This window comes from Cricetulus griseus, chromosome 2, assembly GCF_003668045.3.
Source record: "Cricetulus griseus strain 17A/GY chromosome 2, alternate assembly CriGri-PICRH-1.0, whole genome shotgun sequence".
In the NCBI taxonomy this organism is placed as follows: Eukaryota; Metazoa; Chordata; class Mammalia; order Rodentia; family Cricetidae; genus Cricetulus; species Cricetulus griseus.
The window spans coordinates 380038866-380066829 of record NC_048595.1 but is presented as its reverse complement, the minus strand read 5'-3'; the positions used below and the strand labels follow the sequence as shown (position 1 = coordinate 380066829).

Genomic DNA, 27964 nt, shown 5'->3' with positions numbered 1-27964 from the left:
TAACTTAAGCGCTACAAAGACCACTCTACAGCATCGGGGTTCCTCCAGGGAGCGTAGGGTCAGAGGCGGCCTGCTTGAAGAGGTAACACCTGAACTTTAATCCGGACCTCAGTACAAATTGGGGAATTTGTTCAGGAGAGAGCAACCAGTTCAAAGGCTTGAAGTGGGGCAGGGGGCAGGGGCAGGGTTGTGGCCTGAACTCGGTGGCCAGCAGTGTTGGCAACACACCCTGGAGCGCGGATTTGAGACCCGGCCAGCACAGCTAGCTTCTGCAGGCCTCCAGGACCGAAGGTTCAGGATTTGAGAGCCTATCATGGGGGCGCCATCTTGTTCTCTTCAGCGGGACAAAACAGGTCCAGAGGCGACAAGTTACCGCCCGATGCCACACAGCCGCGCCACAGCAGGGGTCCCGCCGAGCCCCTTCCGTGCAGTGCTGTCAGCCACTCAGAACGCACTCCTATGTTCTCAGGACGGAAGTGGTGGGCGGGGAAACTGGTGGCTCCGCCCCGACCCGCCCACCATGGCGCTCCTGACTGGCTCCGCACAGCCGCCCCGCCTCCGAGGTGTTGCGGCTGGGGTGGGTCATTGGGGGAGCGGCCGGCCGAGTAGCGGGTGTAGAACCACGCAGCGACTGCCTTCTCCACCACCATGGGGTCCCAGCTGAGCACGGTAGGTGGTAGGGGTCTGGGGTCACCAGGCGCGCACCGTGGGGACACGAAACGATCCGGGACACCCAGCATCCGTTCAGGCACACTGCGCCCCACCCGGCCCCTTGCTTACCGTGACTCACACCCTGGCTAGTGGCCGCGCCATGCCGGCCCTGCCGCAGGCCAGAGAGGGACCCGGGTGCGGGGCGGACCTTGGGGGACCCTCCTGGGTGTGCACGACCGTGACAGGGAACGAGTGACGTGTGTGACCGCGTGAATGGACGTGACTTGTGAGAGCGAGAAAGTTGGAGCGACTGAGAATGTGAAATGCGTGTCTGTACGAGTGTACAGGTGAGGGTTTTGTGAACGTGCACTGTGACTGTAAGTGCACAGGTGTGTTCGTGGAGGAACCAATAGGTACGGTGTGTGTGTGTGTGTGTGTGTGTGTGTGTGTGTGTGTGTGTAGAAAATGAAGGTGTGAGTGTAAAGACACGCATGTGTGAATAGTGGACACGTGTGAGCTGGCATGGGCCAGAGTACTTTGGGGTGCATGTGTGCATGGGTGAAGTGTGTAGGATATCTCTAGATCAGGGATTGGGTGCATCTTCCTGCCATAAACAAGGCCATGATCTTTCATGCTGTCTGTCACTTTCTGCTGTCACACGCAGGCAGGCCTTGGCTATTCCTGTTACTCACATAGCTCTGCTGTCAATGAAGTATCACTTAGACTTGGCCACCTGTCACACAACTATGCTGTCACTAAAGTGTCATTAGACTTGGCCACTTAGGATGCTGGGTCCTTCTAATATTTATAAATCTGCCCTCTTGCTGCAACTCTGGGGGCCTCCTTGGCAACTCTGGAGACCACCTCCTCTCCCTTGTTTGTTTTTCTTTCCTTTTTTTTTGGATTTATTCATTTATTATGTATACATTGTTTTGCCTGCATGGCCAGAAGAGGGCACCAGATCTCATTACAGGGTCATGAGCCATTATGTGGTTGCTGGGAATTGAACTCAGGACCTTTGGAAAAGCAGGCAGTGCTCTTAATCAATGAGCCATCTCTCCAGACCCCCCTACCTCCCTGATTTCTTAAGAGTGTCCATATAAAGTGTGCCCAGCCCCAACTGCATAAACACATCCTGGCCTTGAGGTGCCCAGCTCTTTGGATGTGGGAAAGTTAGGCCAGCACCTATCTTGGAGGGTGTTCTCTCTTTGAGATCCAAGACTTTTGGTGAAGACAGGCAACTGTCTTCTTGGCCTGGCATTTGCTCTTGAGAGAGTGGCCAATTCAGGATGGTCCATTCAAGGAGCAGCCTGGCCCAAGGCAAGCCTGTGGCATCACTCCAAAGTGACATCACCCCACAATGACATTCTGACCAGTTTCCCCAAAGACTGCCCTTGGTCCCCTTGCTCTCCCCTGCTTTCCAGGCTCTCTTTACCTTCTGGACCATTTTTGGGGGGTTTAATCACAGCACCCCAGCACCTGGCTGTTGTATCCATTCATGTTAAGTCAACAGTAGTTCCTTGCAGACAGCAGATCTCTGTCTAATTATCAGAAAACCACCCCAACCTGGCCTCATTTGTCCAAGGGTTGCTTGCTATTGTCCTTGACTTATGGGACCAACTGGGGTCCCACTTAGTCCCCAGTGCCCACAGTATACACAATCCAGCCTCTTGTCCTGGAGGCCATGTGCTCTGTGGGTGGCTGCTGGGCATTGGGTGTACCAGATGTCTTATCTGGGCCATGCAGGCCCTGTGGGAGGCCTCCTGCATATATTGGGGGCTCCATCCCAGAGGATGGCACTCAAGGCAGCTCTCCAAGTGGAAAACATTGCATGCTTAGCCTGCTGATCTGGACTGCCTCTCTGCCTGTCCGTGAGTTCCAGCAAGCCCTGACAGACCTATTACTCTTGTAGATGAGGCCTTCCCACTGGCTCAGCAACCCTGAGCCTGGTTGGTAGTTTAGAATCAACAGAGGGTGGCTCAATTATCCACATGTTCCTTCTCCTGGGCTCCCTTCCCCCATAATCTGGAGTCCAGCCCAAAGCCCCCCTGCTTCTGGACTTCCTCTATTTCTTCCTACTTCCTCCCACTTAGAACAAGACCAGGAGGGCTGGTCACTTGATCTGGCAGGACAGCTGACGAGTGGGTGGTGGGCAGGTAAGTGAGTTGATGACTGGTTTATTGAAGCCCCAAGTTAGGGAGCTGGCACCTGGAGGGAGACCGGGACTGGGCTCTTTGCCCACTCTCTTGATTCAACCTGGACAGACTGGATTCCAGGGTCCTAGAGGGAAAAATGCCAGAGAGCAGCCAGGCAGGGTGTCCTTTGGGTGGAGAGCAGGCTGTGCACCTGTTAGCTATGATGGTAAGTGAGTTCAGGGCTCCCTCCTGGGTCCTGGCACCCAGTTTCCTTTATCCTTCTTTTCTTTCAGAGCAAGGAGAAGAAGGGGCTGGTTTCTTGGTACATGGTATGACCCGAGGGTCAAGGTCTGGGAAGCAGCTGCCCCCATGGACTTGTAACTAGTTGGAGTACGATGGTGTGTGTGTGTGTGTGTGTGTGTGTGTGTGTGTGTGTGTGTGTGTGTGTGTGTGTGTGTGTTCATACAGCTGGGAGGAACTGGGGCAGTGACTTGGCCTCAGCCAACTGCCTCCTGTTTACTTGGCCACTGCTGCTGGGACAAGGGTGGTGCCATGGAGGGATGGGGACACCTGTTTACTCTATGCCAGTGAGGATACAATACACCCAGCCTTCTGGTGAGTGAGTCTGGTTGAGCTTCTGACTTTAGAGATCAAGCATTCACTCTACTGCTCCTGGCCTTGGTTCAGCTCTCCTGTGACTGGGTCTGTCTCCCCTTCTAGTTTGAGCTCCTTGAGCATGGGGTTTAGGCCTGGACCGCACACATACACAGGAGTGCCTGCTGAAGCTGTTGGCTGAATGAATAGCAGCTAGGATGGCTTGTCACAGCTACCTTTCTAGATAGGAATTTTTTTGTTGTTTTTGTTTTTTGTTTTTGTTTTTGTTTTTCAAGACAGGGTTTCTCTGTGTAGTTTTGGAGCCTATCCTGGCACTTGCTCTGCAGACCAGGCTGGTCTCGAACTCACAGAGATCCGACTGCCTCTGCCTCCCAAGTGCTGGGATTAAAGGCATGTGACACCAATGCCCGACAGGAATTTTTATATTAGAAAAGGTTTACCTCTCACTTCTCAGTGTCCAGAAGTAACCCTGGACTCAGGCTTGTCACTGAAGCACCTGTTTTCTTACCTGAGTTGGGAGTGATGATAGCACCTCCCAGATGCAGCCTGAGGGTTGAGGTAAGAGGGCAGTGCCTGTTGGGAACAGCCAGGAGACTGGTCCTGGCTCCTGAAACCCGTACCTTCTGAGCATGCTCCAGGGCTAGGGGCAGATGGTCTGGCTCCCTCCATAGCCTGTGCTAAGCCTAAGGTCTGTAAGGGAAATAGAATAGACTGAACCCTTCTCTCATTAGGGAGCAGTCTTGGCTTTTGTCCTGGTTCTGGAACTTTCTAGACAACACAAGAAGCCAGAGAAACCTGAAGGATCAGGAGAGAAGGATGTTGTTGTCCTTTCGGTAATTGCACAGATATTTGCTGAGTGCCTCCTGCACCAAGTGCTGGGATAGTGGTGACCAAGCAACCCTAAGTTACCTGGAGACAGGAGAGGTGGACCATTCTGAACCCAAGGCTGGTGGAGGGACTGTGTGGGGACCCTAGCTTATGTTCAGGGACCTACCCAGAGTCCTGACACAGGAGTGTCTACAAAGACACTGCCCTCAAAACTGTCCAGCATTGGTGGGTTTAGGATGAGTGAGGATTGTTGGTTGGCCCACACATGGAACCAAATCTGAACTCCATGTTGGACCTCTGTGAGCCTCCTTTGTTAAATGGGGATGTGGCAACAGCTGCACTTCTGTGTTAGTCACTTTCCCATTGTTGTGATAAAGCATCATGACCAGGCAACTTAAGGAAGAGTTTGTTTTGGCTCATGGTTTCAGAGAGCTAGAGTCCATCATGGCAGGGAAGGCACGGCAGCAGACAGGAAGCTGGGGAATCACATCTCAACCACACACAGGAAGCAGAGATCACTTGTCTGTCCCCAGTGATGTACTTCCTCCAAAGGCTATACCTCCTAAAGGTTCTAGGATGTCACTAAACAGCACCATGAACTGGGAAGCAAATGTTTGAATCCATGAGCCTATGGGGGACATTCCCCATTCATGCTACAACAGGAGCCCACGGTAGAGGGTCAGGAACAATCCAGGTGTGTGGCAGCTCTGGGAGGCCAGCTGCAGGCCAAGGGAACTCCAGCTGGCGAACCTGACTGTGTACTCAGAACCCTGCTGGGGGAGATAAAACGGGGCACACCAAGCATAGGTCAGATGGGTGGAGTCATTGGTACAGGGCTCTCAACAGTGGTGGTTTCTGGATATAGTTTTGCTATATGCCATGGAACCATCTAGCAGAAAAAAATCTCCAGAATAATCCCCATCCCCAGAGAGCTTACAGAGAAGTTGAGGCTATGAAAAGTCACCAAGGGCCTGGTTAGTACGCGTGGCTCCTCAGGAAAGACTTAATATTTGAGTTGGATTCTGAAAGATTCATAAGAGAAGCTAGTTAGATGCATCTAGAGGCAGGCACTGGGGGCAAGAAAGGTGTGTCAAGGATGGAGCGAGGTAAGTTGTGGAGGGAGCAGGGAGGGGAGGCCCGTGTTGGAGCCACAGAACAGGTGCATTGAAGGTTGGTGGTTAGGAGCACCAGTGAGTGTTGGTGGGAGTGGAGCAGCATGCTGGATGGGGAAGCTGGGGTTGGAAATATGCTTGGGCCTTCTATAGGGGCATGGTATCTGGGTCTGGGCTGTGGACTGTGTTGTGGGCACAGTAGGGCCTGTCCCCAGAGGTGGCTCAGGAATAGCAAGATGGAACTGAAAAGCCCTGAAGTCAAATTGCAGTCTCATTCTTATTTGGTTTTGTCCCCATGGTCAGCTACTTATTACCCTGAGAAAGCTGACAGATGGTGTCATGAGTATGCTTGTTGGTGTGACTAGTGTCAGGGCGATTCCCTCAAGCCTATTTCCCCTCTGTGGCTTGGAGCAGCCACTAAACTTGCAGTCAAGGGCTAAAGTGTGGTGGTCCCAGGGATCCATGGCCTTGTCCTTGAAGCAGTGTCAGTTCAGGTTTCATGGCTGGTGTTTACTCTGTGCATGGCCTTTGGAAGCCTCATTCACTTTCTTCAGAGTCCCAAGACTTAGGGGACCCTTTCTGAGTTTTGGGCTTCTTTTAGCTTACATCCATGGTGCCATCTTGGTTCTTCAATGAGCCTTGGGACAGATAAGGTGCTTGCATGATGCTGGGCACAGTAGTGTTCATTAAATGGGTATGGTCCAGCAATGGGCCCTTTTTAGACCCTGTGGGTCACATACCAGGGGCCTATGGGGTGAGGCTTTGGCTAGGAGAGAGGCAGTTTGTTTTGGGCCCAACAAAGGGCCCTTGGCTGCTTGGGATGCTGGAACCTGCAGGGCCAGTTTGGGGGTGAGGAGTGTGTCAGGTTTACTATTCCTCTCCTTCTCAGGTTGCACATCTCCCTGAGAATCAGGGGGCCCCTAGCTTAGCTCATGCTTCTTGGGAGTAATGCCATTCTGCAGATGGAACAAGAGGCTTAGGCAGAGTGCCCTTCTAAGCTGCTGGAGGGTGGGGAGTCCTGGCAGGGCTTTGAGAGAGAGGGACAGTGAGGCTGGGCTCTAAGAGCAAGAGTATCCTCTAGGGGGTACAACAGGGCCAACCAAATGGCTCAGTGGGTGAAAGCACTTCTCCTGTGATCCAAATTCTGGATAGAAATAATCAGAGAGGAAAGAGTGTTTGGCTTGTAATTTCAGTATGTCATGGTGGGGAGGTTATTGCTGTAGAAGTAGGAGCCTGTGGTTGAGGCTGTTCACATCCCTGCTAAGCAGGAAGTGCTGAGAAAGGGCCAGGGCCAGATCCAATGACTCACTTCTTTTAGCTAAGCCCAACTTTCCAAAACAGCTGCCCAGGGCTAATCAACCAGTGAGGAGCAGTGCCCAGCCCATTGCTGAAGGCAGAGCACACCCAGGGAGAGACTCAACTTCTCCAACCTCACTAGCTTGTTTCCTTGGCTCTGAGGGGAAGTGAGGAGAAAATGTAGAGTCAGTGACCTCTAGGAAACTGGTTCATAGATGCTTGGAGGCCTGTGGTCTGTGTAGGACTCTGTTGGATTCTGAGTGGGGCTGAGAACTGGAACTTGGGCCTGGGATTTGACTCAGTCAGTAGAGTACTTGCCCAGTATGCAGGATACATATGCCTGTAATCTCCACAGTTGGTCAGAAGTTCATGATTTTTCAAAACTTTGCTTGTGGCACTGGGCAGATGACTGAGTGATGCGGCAGGTGTTGTGAGTCTGGTTTTTTTCTAGTGGACTGTCAAATGGAGTTCCCTGGACAAGGCTGGCAGAGAACGGTCACAGGAGGAAAGGCTTGGGGATGCTGGTAAAGTGTCACCTGTAAGGGAGTGGCAGGGCTTTTTCCTGCCCCTGTGTTGACTTTGGGCCCACTCTGTCCCTGCAGTTGAGCCGCGTGGTGCTCTCTCCCGTCTGGTTCTTCTATAGCCTCTTCATGAAGCTGTTTCAGCGTTCTTCACCGGCCATCACCCTCGAGAACCCTGACATCAAGTACCCACTGCGGCTCATCGACAAGGAGGTGACTGCCCCACCCCATGCCCCAGCATCCCTGTGGCTCCTGGGTACCTGACCTCCCCTCTGTCATCTGCCCATTTTACAGATGGAGTGACACAGGGATGTCTCTTCCTGAGGCCATGGAGAAGTGGCAGAGGGATTCAGACCCTGCTCTCTGTTGTGTGAATTCCTTTCCTGGGGAGTTAGAAACAAATACCTGTTCTCTCCAGATAGGGCACAATGAAAAACCAAAGTACCAGTCCACCAAAAGTCACACTGGGGGACCAATGAATTTATTGGTCTCATTTACAAAGCATGGGTGACTGTGGGTGACCCCAAAGCAGCCTTACCCCGACATGGATGATGGATTTCCTCACATGGTTTAGGTGGCGGGCACCCTTGAGTCAACCCTGTGTAATATAGCACCTCCAGGAGGCCCCTAGCCCGGGTCAGTTAAGGCTGAGGCAGCTGACCAGAGGTGCAGAAGGGAGTGGCCGTAATCTCAGGTGAGGGTTCACCAACCCTCCTCAGCTTATCCTTCTATGAGGGAAAGTCAACCACAGGCCTCATCTGGGGGTGGGATGTCTCTTGTGAGTAGTCACAGCTGCTCTGAAGAAGATAACAACTGTTATATGGGGGGTGGGTAATGTAACACCCTATGACTGTCTCCCACCATGGTCACTGTCCATGGAATATCAGAGTGGGAGAGGCCCTTTGGGATTTTTGGGTACACACCCCTACCTAGTCTGGGGAGCAGGGTGAGAGGCCGAGCACCCTGCCCCTTGGAGATAAGAGCTTACCCTTCCCCTGCTCATGTGGTAGATACAGTCTGGTCTTCTTAGCCTGGATGTCTTCCTCTTGCTGCCTCTGTGAACTATGTCTGCACCAGGCCAGGGATCTGGTCAGGACCTAGGCTGAGCTTCTCTGCTCCTGCTCAGCTGCCTTCCGTTTTCCTCAAGGCCCTCCCTGCTCTATTCCTGGCTTCCCCTATTTGCTTCCAGAGGGGTGTGGCAGGAAAACTGAGTCAGGGAACAGAGAGTCAAAGAGAGCCTAGAGGAGTGAAGGAGCCTTGGCTTCAGGGCCTGGGCCCAAGTCTCCCTCAGGATGTATGACCATGGGATTGACCATCTTAGTGGGGAGCTGGTGGGACTCATGTATGTAAGTCTATAATGTTCTCAGAGTTGAAGAGGAGACAGAAGGGAAAAATTCAAAAGAGACCTCTGTGGCCTCTCAGTAAGTCTTACACATATGTAGACACTCTCATACTATTTTTCTTACCAAAATGGAGATCTCATGTTTTTGTTTGTTTTTAAGATGAGGTCTCACTACAGTAAGCAAGGCTGGCCTGGAACTCACAGAAATGCCCCTGCCCCTGCCTCCTGAATGCTAGGACTAAAGGCATGCACTGCCTGAGTGCCACCAGACTCAGCATCGTTTTTTTGTTTTGTTTTGTTTTGTTTTGAGTTTTTCAAGACAGGGTTTCTCTGTGTAACCACCCTGGCTGACCTGGAACTCACTTTGTAAGACCAGGCTGGCCTTGAACTCAGAGATCCGCCTGCCTCTGCATCCCAAGTGCTGGGATTAAAGGTGTGTGCCACCATCACCTGGCCAGCATCATGTTTTTAATAATGTATTTATTTTTATTTTATGTGCACATTTTATGTGTTTTACCTACATCTTCATCTACAAGGGCGTTGGATCCTCTGGAACTGGAGTTACAGACAGCTGTGAGCTACCATGTGGGTGCTGGGAAGTGAACATGAGTCCTCTGCTGGAGCAGTCAGTGGTCCCAGTCACTAAGCCATCTCTCCAGCCCCCAGCATCATGCATTTAATTAAACCCTGTTGTTTGTCAGGTTTTTGGTTTTTGTTGTGTTACTGAACATGGAACCCAGGGCCTTGAGCAAGGTGCTCAGGGCTCTGTCCTTCACCTCAGCCCTCTTAACCTGTTTTTGTTTTTAATTTTTGACTCCCCTCTCTGTGCTGCATTTTAATTCTTCAAGTGTGACATGATTTGTGTGTCACTGTAAAAGTTCTGCTTATGTGGTGGGGCTTCCCCTCCCCACCCATGGCTGGCCTAGTAGGCTATTCTGGGAACCTGAAGCCTGCTGTCATTTTACCCACACAATGCAGATAGGTTTTCATGAACTCAAAGCTGCCTTGCTTTCCAAGACTGTCTAGTGTCTTTTATGAGGACACGAGGCCACACAGTGGGGACCCTCCTGTCCCCATTGAGGTGATCACATGGCATTTCTGGAGTTCAGCTTCTTCCCCTCCCCCTCCACAGCCTAGTGCTGCCCTTCCCTGTCAGCAGGTGGACCTGCTTTGTGGTCCTGCCAAGCTGCCCTGTGTCTTAGTAGTTATCGGTACTTCCTCCAAAACCCCCCCAAAGGGTGGTGTCTGTCCTTGGCCCTTAGGCCCAGGCAGTAGTGCTGGACTCTGCCCCTAGTCAGCTGGAGTCTGCATTTGGCCTAGTCCAAAGGTTCTGGGAGGGGGGATGGCCCACGGCTTTGCCCTGTGTGGTGCCCAGTTGGACTTCTCCAGTGTTTCCTCTGCTCAAATGTGCAGGATGGGGTTTCCCCCACACAACACCCTCCTTGTGCTGACTTCCTCCTGAGTGGCATGGCCTTCTTTCTCTGTCTGACCTAAGATGGGGAAGCCTGCATTTCACCTCCAGGAGTTAATGCTGTGGCCATCTGAGGATGCTTCCCCCATGTGGGTGTGGTCCTGCAGCTGCTGGCTGTTTCTCGAATCCACAGTCAGCTCTGGCCAGAACTCACTGGCAGACTTCTTGATCCTCCTATAGGGGGGGTCTCAGAAGGTTGTTTCTCAGTCCTTTCCTTAGGCTTAGCCCCTGACCATTCCTGGAGGGGAAATGGCCGCCACAATCCAGCTGTTGACTATGCCTTAGTGCCCAGCATGTAGAGGGTAGAGGCCTGACTTTGGGCTCTTGACTGTGGCCAACCCCAGCACCTCCCAGGCAGTGGAGGCTGCTATTGCACCTGGCCCTATATAGCTCAGCCTCAGCCACAGCCACTCAATTCCTGTGGGCTCTTGGCTGAAGTGACTTCTATCTAGAACCTTCTCCTGCCAGGCTTGGCACATATGGCTCTGTCTCAGCTCTGCTCCTTTTCTAGTCTGGCCATAAGTTGTTACTATTACCTTAGGCTCCAGCTGAGAGTAGAGGGTGATCCTTCCCACCACCAAGTGAAATTTTCTGGATTGTCTGGTATCCTTCCTTTGGGACTGTGTGTTCATTCTTGCTTTGACCACCCTGCTGTGTGGCCCTCTATGCAAGAGCAGAGGCCCACCAAACATGTGCCTGACCCTCCCCCGTGTGTGTGTGTGTGTGTGTGTGTGTGTGTGTGTGTGTGTGTGTTGGTGACATCACTGTCACTGCAGAGGGCTTTGGGGGGCTCTGAGATACAGCAGCTCTGCCTCTTTGCAGATTATCAGTCATGACACACGGCGCTTCCGATTCGCCCTGCCTTCACCCCAGCACATCTTGGGCCTTCCCATTGGTGAGTCTGTCCAACCCAGCCCCTCTCCTCCGGGGAGTCCAGGGGGAGGAGGGGCAGCACACCTAGCCTTGCAGAGTGGGTCAATGTCCCCAACAGTGGCACCAGCATAGGTATAGAGACCAGTGCTGAGATGTGCTGGGAATATCTTGTGAGGTGGGAGGGAGCAGTGGGAACCAAGGCCAGGTCAGAGTTTAAATGTGAGATAGGTGTAGGTCCATGGGAAGATAAGCTTCTGGGGAGATAGTGCCTGACCCCTAATGACCCCTCCCTGTCTTACAGGCCAGCACATCTACCTCTCAAGTAGGATTGATGGGAACTTGGTCATTCGGCCCTACACCCCCGTCTCTAGCGATGATGACAAGGGCTTCGTGGACTTGGTGGTCAAGGTGGGATCCCCAGGGCATGTCTGCAGGTGACAGGGTGGGGTGTGGAAACCTGCTTCCTACTTAGGTAGCAGAGAAGGGGAGACCTATGGTGGAGTGGGTGTTGACCTGGTGAGGAGGGAAGAGGGACGGAAGCCTTCCGGGTGTAAAGACTGTGAGGTCAGAGGGCTTGAGAATTGACATTCAAAAGTGCAGAGCAGAACCAGGCGGTCGTGGAGCACACCTTTAGTCCCAGCTCTCAGGAAGTAGAGGCAGGCAGATCTCTGTGAGTTCAAGGCCATCCTGGTCTACAGAGCGAGTTCCAGGACAGCCAGGGCTGTTATACAGAGAAACCCTGTCTTAGAAAACAAAAACAAACAAACAAATAAAAAAACAACAAAAAGTTTGGAGCAGGGCCTTGAGGGGTGGCTAAAAGGTAGAGACACCCATAGGGCTAGACAGGTCCTTGTATGCCTGAGTCCGGTTTGGGACTTTGTCCAGAAACAAAGGAAATGGTCATGGACTGTTTGTTGGAATCTCTGGTCAGATAAGAGAAGTGCAGGCAGATGGTGGGGGTGTGTGTGTGGGGGGGAGGGCTAGCAGTGAGGAAAGAGAGGAAGGGAGTATGTAGCAGAGGGGGAGGGAGGGGGAAGGAGGGAGATAGAAGAGAGGGGAGAGGGAGGGAGGGAGACAGGGAGGAAGGTGGAGAGTCTAGCAGAGAGGTAGAGAGAGACAGAGAGGTGGCGGGGAGGGTGGGGGAGGGAGGGAGGAGACAGAAGAGAGAGGCCATAGATGACAGCCCTTTCTGAGTCTCCATGGCCCTGCTGGCCCTGGTGCACCAGAACCTATGTCAGTATTCTGACCACTTCTCCCCTCCCCCATCAGCCTGCTGCTTGTCTCCAAAATCTAGCCCCTGGGAAGATGGATCAGCCCTGACAGGGGCAAGGCTACTCCTCTATGTCCATATTCTTAGGCTATTTGTATCATAGGCCCTCCCCTTTCCCAAGACAGTAATCCCACAGGAGCCAGGAAGGAAGTTGCTTCAAGGGGGATGTTGGTGTGACTGAAGCATGTACCAGGAGGGGGGCTGGGATGAAGTGTGCACCAGGAGGGGGGCTGGGATGAAGTGTGCACCAGGAAGGGGGGGGCTGGGATGAAGTGTGCACCAGGAAGGGGGGGCTGGGATGAAGTGTGCACCAGGAGGGGGGGGCTGGGATGAAGTGTGCACCAGGAGGGGGGTTGGGCAGAGCCGATGTGCTGAGCCTCATTGCTGGCAGATGTGAACACACAATCTCCACTGGTACAGCATGGCCGTCCATCTGGTAGCTCTGTGTGACAGGTGGAAGCCTTGCCTTTGTAAGGTGTGGGGTAGAAGACTTAAGTTTGGGTGCATGGGACCTTAGGAGAGGCTGGGGTACAGCAAGGCTGGGTAGGAACTGAGAGATACCTGTGTGGCTTGCAGGTTTACTTCAAGGATACCCATCCCAAGTTTCCTGCTGGAGGGAAGATGTCCCAGTACCTGGAAAACATGAATATTGGAGACACCATTGAATTCCGGGGCCCCAATGGGCTGCTGGTCTACCAGGGCAAAGGTGATTGAAGGAGGCATCCCTGGGAACTGGGAAAGATTCTAGGAACTGGAGGGAGACTCTGGGTGGGGGGCAGGTGGTGTTCTCCCCTATCTTGGTTGTTTGACTGTTTACAGGATAAGTGGCCACCACAGTGGCTGCCCCTGGCTGTGCTTGGGGGGCCACGTTGCTTTGCCTACTCAGTGCCCCCAAACTACACAGCCAGTGTCTGAGTGGTGATCCTTCACTCTGCCCTCCCCCCTTGCTCTCTCTTTCCCATGAGAGAACTCATTTGAGCAGGGTCCTGGATTCTAATTGTCACCCCAACAGGCCGGGGTGACAATACCAACAGGCTGTGTGGTATTCTCTTTACCCTGGACCCTGTAGGGCTTAACTGCTTCAATCACCCATCATTCTCTGCTTAGGGAAATTCGCCATCCGTGCAGACAAGAAGTCCAACCCTGTTGTCAGGACAGTGAAGTCTGTAGGCATGATTGCAGGAGGGACAGGTAAGGGTTGGAACCTGGGCTGAGCTGTGCTGAGTTAGGATGTGTGGATGGGAAGAGGCAGGTCTGAGGCCAGGCCTGGGTGTCCCAAGCTTCCCCAGTGTGTGGGGTCCCTGTTTTACAGGTATCACCCCAATGCTACAAGTGATCCGTGCTGTCATGAAGGACCCAAATGACCACACTGTGTGCTACCTGCTCTTTGCCAACCAGGTCAGTGAATAGTCCCCAGAACAGGCAGGCTTGGGGCTTGGCCAGGTCCTGTGCAAGCATCTGAAGGCTCCATTTATAAGGACCCATTGGTCAGCTGTTTTGAGGGGCCCTGCAAGTGAGGTGGCTGGAGGGGGCCACTATACCACTAGGGTTCTAGTGAGCTGCTGAATATGGCCCACAGGGGCATGGCGGTTCACCCCTGGGTTGTCCCTGTTGAGGTCCCCTAGTATAGCCCCTGAGTCACCTTTCCTGATTGGGTGGCCTGTCTCCTGCAGTCTGAGAAAGACATCCTGCTTCGGCCTGAGCTAGAGGAACTGAGGAACGAACATTCCGCTCGCTTCAAGCTCTGGTACACAGTGGACAAAGCACCTGATGGTGAGCATGGGGAACCCCAGGTGGAGTGGGAGGTACCCACCCTCAGCCCTGAGCCTTCACCAGGCTCATTCAGCATTCATGCCTGTGGAGGAACCAGATCTCAGAGAGAGGAAGCAGCAGAGGCAGGAATCTGTAATCCCCATCTCCACACTGCTCTGATGGACAAAGAAGCCCACACTGTCTCCTTGGGCCTGGCAACTTTGGGGCAAGCCTTGGGACAGTGCTGAGGGTTGGGCTGGCAGCTTCTATGTGATTTGTAGTCTGTAACAGTCTTTGTGTTTTTTTTTCTGGTTGCTCGCTCTGGAGAGGGGATGGAAAGTATGGTTGCCCTGACAGTGCCATGCACCTGCATAAACTGTGGGCTAAGTTCATGGTGCTGTGGAGGGGCCAGGCCCGCGCTGGGGATAAGAACCCCAAACTCCTGTGAGACTGCTCTCTGGGAACTGGGCTGTCCTTTTCCTGCTTTGAGTAAAAAATGAGGCTATAAGAGGTCATGTCAGTGTTGGGGTGGGCTCACTCTACAGGCATGAAGCCCAGGCATGACCTACAGCATAACAAAAACTGGGCATGGCATATGCTTGCCATCTCAGCCTTCAGGAGAAGACGAGGGCAAGAGCATCAGAAGTTCATCATTCTCAACCATTTAGCAAGTTCAAGGCCAGCCTGAGCCACATGGGACCCTAACCCTTTAAAACAACAACAACAACAACAGTGAACATTGCTGTCTTTGCTGTAAAGAAAGCGGCTGCCCCTGCTTCCTCCAAGACTGTTGCTAGCTGCCCCTGGTAGAGAGTGCAAAGACTATTTCTAGTCCCCTCTCCCCCCACCCCAAGAGAGAGGGCAAAGATAGTCTCTATTAGCCACAGGTGGAGAGGGCAGAAAGATAGTTTCTATTTATCTTGGGTAGAGAGAGCAAAAATAGAGCAAAGGAATGATTCCACCCAAGTTCACCCTGATGGTGCCCAGTGCATCTATTGGGCTAACCTAGAAGCATGGCTGAGGGAGCCCTTGCAGGAACATGGTGACTCTGAAGTAGCCGCATCACTAAGAAGCCTACCCCAGCATTGGTGACCTTGGCATCCCAGGAGCTCTCTGTGCACCTTGCAGGCAGATCCACTGAAGAGCCTCCTTTTCCATAGACCGCCTGAGGGCCTTTGTAATCTCAGGGAGACCAAATTTCTAGAGCTTTATGAGCCTTGGCCTCTGCCCTCCCCCAGTAGGAAGGAGTTTCAGTGGGAAGAAACAGCTACTCAACATGTGGGCCAAGCCATGTGTGAATCAGCAGGGCACTGGGTGTGGGTGTCTGAATGGCTTCTTTTCTTTTGTAAAGAAAGTGGTAGTGGGAGGTGGGCTTGCCTGGAGCAGCTGACTGGAGACGGCCCTCTAGAGGGGTCAGGGCCAGTGCTCCCCCTGGTGGTGGTCTGTGGAAATGTAGACTGCCTTGCAGGGCTGTTTTCCCCGAACAAGGCTAGAGTTGGTTAATTAGCTGGCATTTCCCTTTTATCCAATACCACCCTGGCCCACAAGGAAGCAGCAACAGGCCCTTAGGACCCAGACACAGGGCCAGCAGCCCACACATGTGGCAAATGCTAAGTTTCCCCAGGGCTACCTTTGGGACCTGGGTTAGGAGACACCATGAAAAAAGGCCTTTGAGCCTCTCCTCTGTACCTATCTGTGCTGTCCGATGTCTTGTTCCCAGGCAGCTATCTGCCTGTGCCACGCCTTGTTCCGGGGGCATCCGAGGAAGCCTGCAGTGACTCACACACTGAGTCAGAGGGCAACAAATGGATTTTAGGAATGGAAGAAAAACAAGGGCAGGCCTAAAGTGGAGTCAGGGATGGGCTCCTACAAATCATCGCTGTGGAGGATGACTGCCACAAGTGGGCCTTGCATGTCACTCTGACATTCCCAATAGCCAGGGTGCAAAAAGAAATGGATTCAGTTACTTAGCTCATGGTGTTCATGAGCTGGAGAATGTGATTGATCAAACACAGTGGATTCTTCCCAGTCCTAGGTCTCCTGGGACTGGATTGGCCCCTCCTGCACCTGGGACCCACAGAGGAGACATCATATAGGCAATGCCTCCCTGTTAAGTCAGTGCCTTTTAAAGCAATTATTAATGGTGTGTGAGTGTGTGTTACAAGGTGATTCCATGGCACATGTGTGGAGGTTAGAGGACAAGTTTGTGGAGTTAAGTTCTGGGAATTGAACTCAGGTCACCAGTCTTGGCTTGTACAGCAAGTGCCTCTAACCACTGATCTATCTCCCTGGCCCCAGTGCCTTTTTTTTTTTTTTTTTTTTTTTTTTTTTTTTTTTTTTTTTTTTTACCCTGGGCTTTTGTGTTGTTTCTGTTGATGTTGAGGACTTTGAGGAAGCTTGTCTGGGTTTCAGAGGGCAGAGACAAGCAAGAGATAATCTTGAGTGATGTAGACTGGAGGGATTGATTGAGGGGCCTCTGCCAGGCCTGGTGGAGCCCTGAGTTTTAGAAGCAGTCTCATTGGCAGGTGTCAGTGTCCCAACATCCGTCTGCTTGGCCACTGCCTCACCTGTCTACCTCTGAAACCAATCTAGAGAATGTGCCCATCGGGGCACAGCGCAGGGACTGGCCTGGTGCAGTGTCCCTCAGGTGGACCGAGAGGTGTCAGAATTGTTCTGAACATCCTGAACCAGCCAGCCAGTCCTTAAAAGTTAGTACAGGACCAGGGCCCACCCCAGCGGCCGTGTGCTTCTTTCTGTGTTACCTGTTATGAGGGACGAGTGGGTGGAAATAGTGTACACATGGGCCCAGGAAAGAGGGGGAGGTGGTGGCAGGACCTGGAGGGAGCAGCTGCCACCCAGTGCCCAGGCCTAGAGTTTGAAGCTGTCCTGGCCTCCCCAGTGATGGATTGAGGACTGTTCTTAAGGCTGCCCCTACCGCTTCCAGGGGATTTTTGTTTTATTTAATTATTTCAAGGCAATCTCACTCTATAGTTCTCTAGCTGGCCTTGAACTCACATCCTCACTTTTCTTGTCTCTCTCAAGTGCTGGGGTTTCATTCCTGAACCTGTAATCTCTCCTGGCCCGCTCACTGTTTACTGAGTAGCAGTTTCAGGCCAGGGACCAGAACAAGACCCTACTTCTTGTGGGCTGACTCTGGTGGCAGAATACTCAGGCAGTGAGCTTGCAGCTGGGGTTCAAGGTGTAGACAATGTCACTCTGACCAGCCTGGGCTGGGTACCTTCTTAGGGAGACTAGTTAGTTGGGTGTAACCTTGAACAATTCTGTGTCCTCTGGGCATTCCTTTCTATAATATGAAATCCGTATGCCATACCCTGGGCAGGACTGTTGTTTAGCATGTATGGGCCGAACTCCATCCTCCACTACAAGACTAAATAATCCTGTGATAGTTGTGGGGGCCATGGGGCAGGTTTTCAAATTGTAAGGTAGGTGAGGGCAAGCAGGAAGGCCTTGTCTTCTGGTTGCAGGCTGTCAGCAGGTTCAGGGTTCAGGCATGTATAACATCTGGGAGAGGACAGGATGGACAGAGGAACTGTGGGTCAGGTGGGCAGTGGATTCCATTCTGACTGAGCTGGTCTCTTGTTCTACAGTCTGGAACTACAGCCAGGGCTTCGTGAACGAGGAGATGATCAGGGACCATCTTCCACCGCCTGGGGAGGAGCCACTGATACTGATGTGTGGACCTCCACCCATGATCCAGTTTGCCTGTTTGCCAAACCTGGAGCGTGTGGGCCACCCCAAGGATCGATGCTTCACCTTCTGATGGCTGGATGCTGGCCACTCCCATGCCTGCTGCTCATGTATTCACCACAGCCACCTGTCCACCCTTTTCTTCTCACCACTGTCCCTCACTCTAACATAAGTTCACATCCATACTGGGGCCTGGGTTCAGCCTGGCCTGCCCAGCCCTGGTCATCCAGCTGTACTGGCCCCTGAGGGGCCTTTGGGATCAGGACTTTGTATCAGGTGACCCCTGTTAACCACTTTCTGTATAGGCTCCTGTTTGGCACTAATTAGCCATTATCAGAGATGTCCCGTGACACACACACACACACACATACACACACAGCTGTCAGTACCATGTCTACACATTGCCATGAACCAGTCTATAGAAAGGAAAAGGGAAGGGTAATAGCCACAGTCCCAGGTTTCATGCCTACCATCCACCCACCTGCCTTAGGTCATGGCCTGCCCCGTGTCCCTAACACTACATTATACAGCCACACCCAGAGGTTCTCTTAGGTAGTGACAAGCTACCCCCCACCGCTGGCCAAGAGTTCCTGGGGCAACACATGGACCTTTCCAAAACCTCATGCACCCCTACAGCCTTGGGTGCCCTAAGTCCTCAGTGCAACAGAGTGTGGTATTGGGATCCCCAGCTTGGTCTGGAGCCACCACTCTGGCTTGTTTCTCTGTCCCAAACCTCGCTCCTGCCTGGTCCCCCGCCTGGGGGAGGGCTTCTGAGCAGTGCCTCTTGTGGGAGACAGACCCCGTGCCCGGCACTGCCTCCAGCAGGTGATGTTGTATCCTGCACACTGGCTTTTTTAGTCATTTATGGGCAGAAAAGAGTTGAAGTAAAACTTTGCTAATACTGACCCTCTGGAGTCTCCATGGGGAGGGTCATGTGGTACTGACACTATTTTTTTTTTTTCAGATATGCGTTTGTATTGCCTGTTCAGAGTTTGGGAAGAGGGGAAAAGTAGACAGGAAGCCCCCCCTTGTCCTCTCACTGATGACTGTCATCACCAGGTCAGCACAGCCCTGTGGAAGAAAGAAAGGGGGATGTGCTCTTTCCTGGTTCACTATCCCATGTTGAGGTTTCCCGGTGATGCCTCTGCCATTGCCTTCCCTTCCCTGATCCCCAACTCTGTATTCTTCTGGGAAAGATGGTGGACTGATAGCAGTTGTAAAATGGTCTGAAGACAGATCAGGTGGGAGTACGGCTGTTCTTACAACTGGGTATTAGGAAAGCCACCTCTGGTGACACAGCTGGGATATGAAGTCCTGGTCCCGCTGGGGCAGACTGTCAGGCTCACTGAAAGACCCTGCCAAAAAGCAAGGTGGGTGGGGGCAGCTGAAGAAATGCCTCAGTGGTGAAGAGCAGCCGCTGCTCTTCCAGAGGTCCTGAATTCAATTTCCAGCAACCACATGGCGGCTCACAACCGTTTTAGTGAGATCTGGTGCCCTCTTCTGGCCTGCAGGTATAACACTATATACATAATAATTCTTAAAAAAAAAAAAAAAAAAGCCAGGCAGTGTGGCCCACACCTTTAATCCAGCACGTGGGAGACAGAGGCAGGCGGATCTCTGTGAGTTCAAGACCAGTCTGGTCTATAAGAGCTAGTTCCAAGCCGGGCGCATGCCTTTAATCCCAGCACTCGGGAGACAGAGGCAGGCGGATCTCTGAGTTCGAGGCCAGCCTAGTCTCCACAGCGAGTGCCAGGATAGGCTCCAAAAAAGAAAACAGAGAAAGGGAAAGACACCTAGCATTGATCTCTGGCCTCTACATGTACACAGTTGGTGAATGCACACATATACAAACGTACATACGTACATACATACATACATACATACATACATACATACATACATGAACATAGGTGGCTAGAAGGGATAGGAAATGGTAAAGAAGGGGGCGGTGCTATACTCAAGGAGGTGACCATTAGGTGGAGAAACCACAGAAACACAAACACCCCCATCTGCCTTCAGCTATTAAGTCCAGAGTGGAGCCAGGAGAGTCTGAGGGGGTCACAGCCTCTCTCATGTCCCTGGAAAGCTGTACACAGGACTCGTGTGTGCTCCACTTGGAATCTCAGGCCCCACAGGCCTTCATCAGTGTGAGCGGTTGGCACAGGTTAGGTCTGTGCTGCCTGAGGATGTGAAATCGGTGTTTGAAAGGGAACTGGTCTTACTCTTTGAAAACAAAACTAGGATTAGGAGATGTGCTGGACCCGGCCCGGGCCCTTTCTGCTTCAGTTTTCCAGTCCACCATGTGGGCTAGTGATTATTCACTCTGCCTAGACCTGAGGCTCATTTAGAAAGTTTCAGTGGCCCCTTGACTCCCAGAAGTTGATCTTGGGGTGTGGAGAAATCACTCCCTAACACATGGAATTGGGAAAAATCAACCTGCTCCAAAGATATCAGGAACTAGTGAAAAGAAAAGGAATTCACAAGAGGGTAACACTTGCTTATGTAGTATGCTGGTGTAGAGTTGAAGTCCTCCAGAAGAGATGCTGTCACTGGAGACTTGTCCCCAGCAGGACCCTGGGCACCCCCTCCCCCAGTGCAGCTGGACTCCGGGTTCCACATCTCCGCACCGCTCAACTGGCCCCGACACACTGAGGCTAAACCTGCAGCTTTCCCTTTGCCCACTCTGGGATCCCGCACAAATAGTGACAGCAAAGAGAAACAGGAGAGACAGAGCATGAAAGCAAGAGGCTGGTGGTCTCTACTTAAAATTAAGGAAAGGGAACACCCAACCTTAGCTCTACTCTTGGGACCAAGATAATTCTTCAGACTCAGATGCGGTGCTGAACTTGCAGAGTTCTCCGGGCTTCGACCTAGCTTTTCATATTTTCAAACCCGGAGGTGGACTTGTACCTTCCACCCTACAGTAGGTGGCTAAAAGCCTCGCAGCCTGTTTGCTTAGCTAGGGATATTTAAGGAGTTCCGTGCATGCACATAAATGCGGCCTATTATCTCCAGCAACCGGGCTGAGCTGCTCGCCAGCTTTCTGACTTTCTTTATCGTGTGGGGGGGTCGGGCAGATTACCGCACCCAGGCATCCCGCAAAGTAGGCGGGTCGCCTTAGGGGGCAACCTTTACCCGCTCAAAAATTCGTCTCACATTAGCAGTGAGGACTCGGGCGTCACCCCGAATCGTTATTTTCCTTACTCATAAGTTTAAGGCATAAAGAGTTTCTGCCCGGCCCTCAGTGGTAAGGAATTAGATTCGCATTACAAGTATGGTGAGTTTCAGATCGTCCATTGAGCCGATAGACTTATTTATATGAACGTTTTCTAGTGGTTACCAACTTCCATCATTTTAACTCTTCGTCTGTAAAAGGAAGGAAAAAAATAATGCACCACGTTTCGGCTTTCTATATGCAGATTAGAAGTGGCCACCGCAAAGGCTCACGGGGAGCGGGCCCCACCCCTTCCGTTCCGAACTTCGTTTTGAGTTGTCGCGAGAGTTGGTTGTCCGGGTGTCGGAAGCTGCTCGTCGCTCCGAAAGTGTTCAAGGGGCGGGCTCGCTGCTGTCGCCTCCCCACTCTCCGCTAGCTCGGTGGCGCAAGATGGCCGACATCTCGCTGGACGAGCTCATCCGGAAGCGCGGAACGGCGACCAAGGGACGGTGAGCGGCCTTTCCCTTTATTCGGGGCTCGTGGGGCTCGTGGGGCTCGCTGCTTCGTGGGGTTCGGGGGCGGAGGACGGAGCAGTCCCGGTCGCGACGCGAGAAGCCGCTTGCGCCCGCCCCCTGCGTCCGCCGCGCTCCTTATTGGCCAGGCCGCGCGGGCCCATCGCCTGCCAGCCCACTGGCTACCGGGCCCGGGAGGCCCGGCCACAGGCGGGCCCGGGGCTGGGCAGGGCAGGGCAGGGCCGGGCCTTCCTACCTGGCTACTGGGTCCGAGGGCGACGGTGGCGCAGCCCCTGCTCGGGCCTTGCGGCCCTCGGAATTAAGAGGATGGAAGTTGAGCGGACGAGACCCTAACCCAGAGCTGTAATAGCCAATTCTCCAGGTTCTCTCAAGCCACTGTCGTGAACCCTGACCCGCTGAGAGGCGTTTTAGAGTTTTCATATGCCAACTGCCTTGTTCCTATCACTGTAGTGTCTGTAATGTTTTTTTTTTTTTTTTTTTTTTTGCCTGTTTTCTTGAGACGGGGGCAGGACTCGAACTCACTGTGTCTTGAAGACAGGCCTTAAATGCCTGGATCCTCTCTGCTTTCATACCCTAAGTGCTGGGATGACAGGCGAGTTTGTTTCTGTTTTGAGAAGCTGGCGTCCTCCATGTTGCCCAGGCTGGTTTCGAACTCCTGCCTTAGTCTCCCGAGTAGGTGGGGCTCCAGACACTTCCGTGCTGTTTACTTACCTTATACCGGCTTCACAGATAGGAAGCTGGAGCCTGAGAGAAGGTAGAGTGACTTTCCCAAGGCCACAGAGGCCTCAGAGTTTTAACTGCTGGCTGAGTTGGCCACTGGCAAGGGAAGAAAAAGAGAGGGTGTATTGGTGTTCACTGATGGATGTCAGGGAGTTTTAAGTGAGAAGCACTTAAAAGACTCAATAGACTCTTAAACATTGGTAGCCATCTTTAGCTTATAATTGGGGATATTGAAGATGAGGCCACCAACGTTAGATGAGTATTAGCAACTCTATCCTATCACCGAAGGATACCAGAGTGTCTAACTGGTTAGGGCCACTGGCAGGGTGGAATCTGCCTCTGTGACCTGAGACCCCTAAGAAGAGGCCATAAGCTTCTTCTTCTTCTTCTTCTTCTTTTTTTTAATAGGATTCTTTTTTTTTTTTTTAAGATTTTATTTATTATGTATGCAGTCTTCTGCCTGCATGCAGATCTCATTCAAGGTGGTTGCGAGCCACCCTGTGGTTGCTGGGAATTGAACTCAGGACCTCTGGAAGAACAGTCAGTGCTCTTAACTGCTGAGCCATCTCTCCAGCCCCCATAAGCTTCTTTTTTTATGGCAGAAAAACATACAAAGGGTGGGGAGTCAAAGGAATAATCTTCAGATTAGGTCTTGAGGGGAGGCCAAGGAGAGGAGTGCACTTCGGATTTTACAACTTGTGATAACAAGGTGTGTTTGTGCAAGCTTAATGGGGTTTTCTTACACAAGTCTGTGGTTATTTTAGCACACCTCTTGACATAGCTGGGGTCTTGTCTTAATTTTTAACTTGTTCTCCCAGCAACTGAGAATATAGGGCAAGGGCCAAGCAATAGAAGAAGCTGGGTAGGTGGGCTAATGTTCAGACTTACTCTGGACCCTTCAGTGATTTAAACTTGCCAGTGGTAACTTGGCTAGTGGTCCAGCACATTTACAAACTTAAGAGTTTCTAAATGCCCCCCTGTAGAGATGTTCTGTTCTCCCAGACACTGATCTGCTCAGCAAGTGTTCATCCTCCCCCATGCCTGTGTCTAGCAAAACTTCTGTCTCCTACACTGAAATGTACTCTAATCTCAGCATTACTGCTTCCATCACCACCCAGTTCACCAGTTCCAATTGTCACCTGTCTTCTGGGTCATAGTGACATGACCCATGAGAGATAGTTATTGACAATGATGATGATTAAGCCAATTACTAGTTTTGAGTCCTTTTATTAATGGCCAGACCGAGAGCTGCCTCTGAAAGTCTCTTGGTGACCAAGCTCAGAGATGTCACTTTTTAAGACAAAACCACAGTTACATCAGTGCTGGGACACAAGGGCCACATTAGTGAAGGATTTGGGGTAGCAAGAAAACACCTGTTTTCTTGCAAAGCTCAGCAGTGTTTTACATAACTTTTTTTGTGTTTTTTTTGTTTTGTTTTGTTTTCTGGTTTTTGTTTTTGTTTTTGTTTTTCGAGACAGGGTTTCTCTATGTAGCTTTGGAGCCTATCCTGGCACTCATTCTGGAGACCAGGCTGGCCTCGAACACGCAGAGATATGCCTGCCTCTGCCTCCTGAGTGCTGGGATTAAAGGCATGCGCCACCAACACCTGGCAACAATTATTTTTATTTACATTTCCTCATAGTTATTTAGTTTTATGTTTAAGTTTGCATAGACATCAGTTATGTTCGTTAATACATCTGGACCATGGACTGTCATGGACAGTCCCAAAAGCCATTATAAGGTGGACTTGGCTATTGAAAGTGGAAGGCTAACTGTGCAGTGGTGGCTCACTTGCCTTTGATCCCTGCACTCCAGAGGCAGAGGCAGGCAGATCTCTGTCAGTTCGAGACCAGCCTGCTCTACAGAGTGAGTTCCAGGACAACCAAGTTCTGGGGTCCATCCTTGGCTCTGGTTCAGGTCCTGAGGAGGGGGAAGTGGCATTGCACATGGAAAACTAATGACTACCAAGTAGATTGCACTCAAGTGGCCCTGAATAGCTCAGGCTGTCTTTATTTATACTTAAACAGAGTTTTTTCTTAACAGGATTACATGAACAGTTTTATTATTGGCTTCTATTTTTTACTTTATTAATCACAATTTAAGGAATACATGGTGATCATTATGAAAGCCCCCATTGTTCTCCCTTTGTGCTTCCCTAAATACACCTTCCCATCCCCACATAACCTTATTCCTTCCCCAGTACACCTTCCCACCCCCGCATAACCTTATTCTAGACATAAAGTTCAGCATTTTTGCATGCTTAACTAAATATCAAGCCGGACACATCCTGCTCTCTCAGTACTTATGTCAGCTGGCTGCTACTTGCAGTTACAAAGTTAAAAGTAATAGACATCAGCAGGATGCTTTGAGAACAACAGAGTCCAGTTGAAGAGAGCGAGGAGGAATAATATGAGCAAAGTAGGCAAGGCCATTTAGGGGATACCCACAGAAACAGCTAGCCTGAGCTAGTGGAAGCTCACTGACTCTGGACTGACAGCTGAGGAACCTGCATAAAACCAAACTAGGCCCTCTGAATGTGGATGACAGTTGTGTGTCTTGGGCAGTCTATGGGGCCACTGGCAGTGGGACCAGGATTTATCCCTAGTGCTTGAACTGACTTTTTGGAGCCCATTTTCTTTGGAGGGATACCTTGTTCAGCCTAGATATAGTGAGGAGGGCGTTTGTCCTGCCTCAAGTGAAGTGACAGACTTTGTTGACTGCCCATGGAAAGCCTTACCCTCTCTGAAGAGTGAAGGGGGTGGAGGAGAACAGGAGGAGGGGAGAGAGTGGGAATTGGGATTGGTATGTAAAATGAGAAAAGATTGTTTTAAAATTTAAAAATATGATTAAAAAAGAATATTCAAACCCAGACAATTATTTCATGTCTGCAAGATATAGTTTTATACAGTTCCTTTTTTTACAAGAGGGTCCCATGTCTCAATCTCTCTGTAAAAGGCAGACTGTGACAAAGCACTCTTTTCCCATCTCATACTTCTTTCACTAATATAAGCTTTTATGCATGGTAAAGATGGATCTATCCATCCATATTTTACATTGCATTTTCCTATCAGAATATACTAGATCTTATCATTGTTTGGAACTTACTCCCAGTAGTTGACACTATGTATATTCCTGAAGCCTTTTCCCTATTCTGTGTATACATGCCTTACTCTCTTTTCCAGAACTGTGAGACATGGTTAATGTTTCAACTGTTGTTTTCTCCTATGTACTTAACTAGTTTTCATATGTATCTAACTGTCTCTATTGAGTCAGAAAAGCTCCCAGGATTAGGAGTTGTAGTTAGTTAGTAATTACAGATTAAAGGTTTGAGAAACATTAGCCCCCTGTTGAATCCTAAGAGAAAATACTTGAAAAGGAACAGAATTTCCAGGGAAAATTAGTTATTGCATGTGTGACTGACAAAGTAAAAGTAAAAACCACCCAAAGAATCACCAGTATAATGAGAGAGAAAAGAATCTGCAAGCCACACAAATTTTGCAGATTACTATGCTGTCCCATGGACTACTACTGGTCTTTGTCAAGTGAGAGTCCATTTTCACAGGTGCCGTTCCCTGAGGAAGCCCGTTGGACAGGTAGTCATATGCTGATCCAAGACCAGGCTGCAAGGCTCCCAACAGCCAAGGCTATACCGAGAAACCCTGTCTTAAAAACAAAACAAAAAGACCTTGGCTGGCTCAGGGGTTAAGAGTACTTACTGACTGTTCTTCCAGTGGCCCTGGGTTCAATTCCCAGCACCCGAATGGCAGTACCCAACCCTTTGTAGCTCTAGTACCCAGGGATCTGACACCTCTTGTGGTATAGACATACATACATATTCAGATAAACTTCTTGTTTGTTTTGTTTTGTTTTGTTTTTCAAGACAGGGTTTCTCTGTATAGCTTTGAAGCCTGTCCTGGAACTTGCTTTGTAGACCAGGCTGGTCTCCACCTCACAGAGATCCACCTGCCTCTGCCTCCCAAGTGCTGGGATTAAAGGCTTGTGCCACCAATGCCTGGCCACTCACTGTATTTAAATCCACTTTATGTAACCCATGCTACCTTCATGAGCCTCTTATGTGTCAGACATCTGGAGCTGGCCTTGGCTTCTTCAATAGAACCAGGGAGGCAAGGCATTCCTAGTCCCCATACACCCTTAGTGTATGCCAGGTTCTAGTTAGAGACTAGGAGAGAGACGGGTCCAGTGGGCATCTGCCCTCTCCTTGGCCTGCAGTGCTTTTTCCAGGGTCTTGAGTACCTGGGGGCACTTGGAGCCATTGCAGAGTTGCATTACTGATATTGTTGTCCAGGGTGGGGCAGCTAAGAGTCTTGCTCAAAGCCTCCCTTCCTCATCTTCCCAAAGACAAATGTGCAGAATGTGTTCAGGGAATTTAGTAGTTCCTAAAATGGGTAGTGAGGCTGTAGGCGCAAAGATGGGGTGGGACTAGAGACCACCCTCCCCCATAAGGCAGGGCTTTGTTAGAGAGCCTTCTGCAGTTCTGGAGCAGGTAACATAATTGACTCTGGTTTAGAGGCCTGCCCCTAGCAGTTGTGTTTATTTGAAGAATTCCTGATGACTAATGCCTGCCTTGTAACCAGTGCTGCTGCCTGCTGGGATGAATAGCTGTCTTTTCATGCAGGAGAGAATATGTGATTATAAAAAGCTGGAACACAGAAGCCCCCAAAGCTGTGAAAGGAGTTGAAAGAATGCCTGTAACCAGGGAATGGATGCATCAAATTACAAAATAGCTACTCCCAGAAGGAGCAGCGCCTATATCCCTAAGTGCCAGAGCCTCTCTTCCACAAATGCACCCTCGGTGTACAGACAAAAGTGGCATGCTAAGCTGTTTTCATTACTGTCCTGTATTGTCCAGTGTGTCCCTGTCACCAAGTGAGGCATTGCTATAGATTAAAATGTCAGTCCAGATTGTCTTGGTGACTTATCTGTGACCAAATAAGCACTTTGACACGTGTTCTTCGTGTGCATTCTCAAGCTGATCAGTAGTAGAGTGTGTGTGTGTGCTCTGTCCCTGAGCAGGACTACAGCCCTAAGATGTTACTCCCCCTGGAAACAGTACTCACCCTTCCTCTTTACTTGGAAGGTGTTAGTGTGGTATATTAGAACTAAAACAGTTAGCCATCAGTAACAGGGAAGATTGTTTAAATTTTATTCTTCAAGTTAATGTCTGTTGACCCATGCTTAATTTGTTGATGGGTTGTTGGTTTTTGTTGTTGTTGTTTTTGTTTTTTTGCTTTCCGAGATGGTTTCTCTGTAGACCAGGCTGGCCTCGAACTCATCGATCCATCTGCCTCTACCTCCCAAGTGCTGGGATTAAAGGCACATGCCACCATGCCTGGCTATTGGTGTTTTAAATAGACAGGAGGACATTCAAATCTGTTCTTCATCAGTAATGCCACGGATTAAGATAACCTCCCTGAATGTTGTTGTTGCTCTACTTACAAGCTTGTGGTGTAGGGTTTGGTAGTTTGTTTTATTTTAAAGATTTTGGTACGGGACATGTTTTTGAAGGTGGGATAGACTGGTCAGGCTGAGGTTAAGCCATTCTTTATGACTAGGGGCTAGTGCCTTACATAGCCTGACTCACTTCCTCGTGACCTAAGGCTATTTATTACCCAACTGTCTTAGAGTTTTTATTGCTGTGAAGAGATAACCATAACCACTGCAACTCTTATAAAAGAAAACATTTAATTGGAGTGGTTTGCTTATAGTTTCATTTGGACTTAACATGACTAAAAATATAGTTCTTTTCGCATTAGAGAATTTGATCATTTATCACATAACTGATCACTAACTTGTATGTCTTAATTACCTTTAACTGTTTACAATAACCTTTTTTTTTTTTTTTTTTTAATTGGTTTTTCAAGACAGGGTTTCTCTGTGGCTTTGGAGGCTGTCCTGGAATTAGCTCTTGTAGACCAGATTGGTCTTGACCTCACAGAGATCTGCCTGCCTCTGCCTCCTGAGT

General features: G+C 50.6%; 2 protein-coding genes and 1 non-coding gene across 3 annotated transcripts in view; 2 read left to right on the top strand and 1 right to left on the bottom strand.

Annotated features, from left to right (window-relative positions):
* Positions 1-513: 513 nt before the first annotated feature.
* Positions 514-18480, top strand: LOC100773531 (NADH-cytochrome b5 reductase 3). The gene is made up of 9 exons (XM_027396108.2): positions 514-669; positions 7240-7371; positions 10794-10866; positions 11146-11252; positions 12691-12820; positions 13222-13305; positions 13427-13512; positions 13788-13887; positions 17475-18480. Exons 1-9 carry the CDS (start codon positions 649-651, stop codon positions 17645-17647), a joined length of 906 nt encoding a protein of 301 aa, XP_027251909.1. The 5' UTR covers positions 514-648; the 3' UTR covers positions 17648-18480.
* A 2164-nt stretch (positions 18481-20644) lies between these two features.
* LOC113833645 lies at positions 20645-20795 on the bottom strand. The gene has a single exon (XR_003481756.1). It is a non-coding gene; the product is annotated as a U12 minor spliceosomal RNA (small nuclear RNA).
* Positions 20796-21003: 208 nt separating this feature from the next.
* Poldip3 (DNA polymerase delta interacting protein 3) overlaps positions 21004-27964 on the top strand; it is a 28722-nt gene continuing 21761 nt past the window's right edge. Inside the window, exon 1 of the mRNA XM_027396107.2 lies at positions 21004-21237. Coding sequence (XP_027251908.1) covers positions 21179-21237 — 59 coding nt within the window. The 5' untranslated portion in view covers positions 21004-21178. The remainder of the gene's footprint in view (positions 21238-27964) is intronic.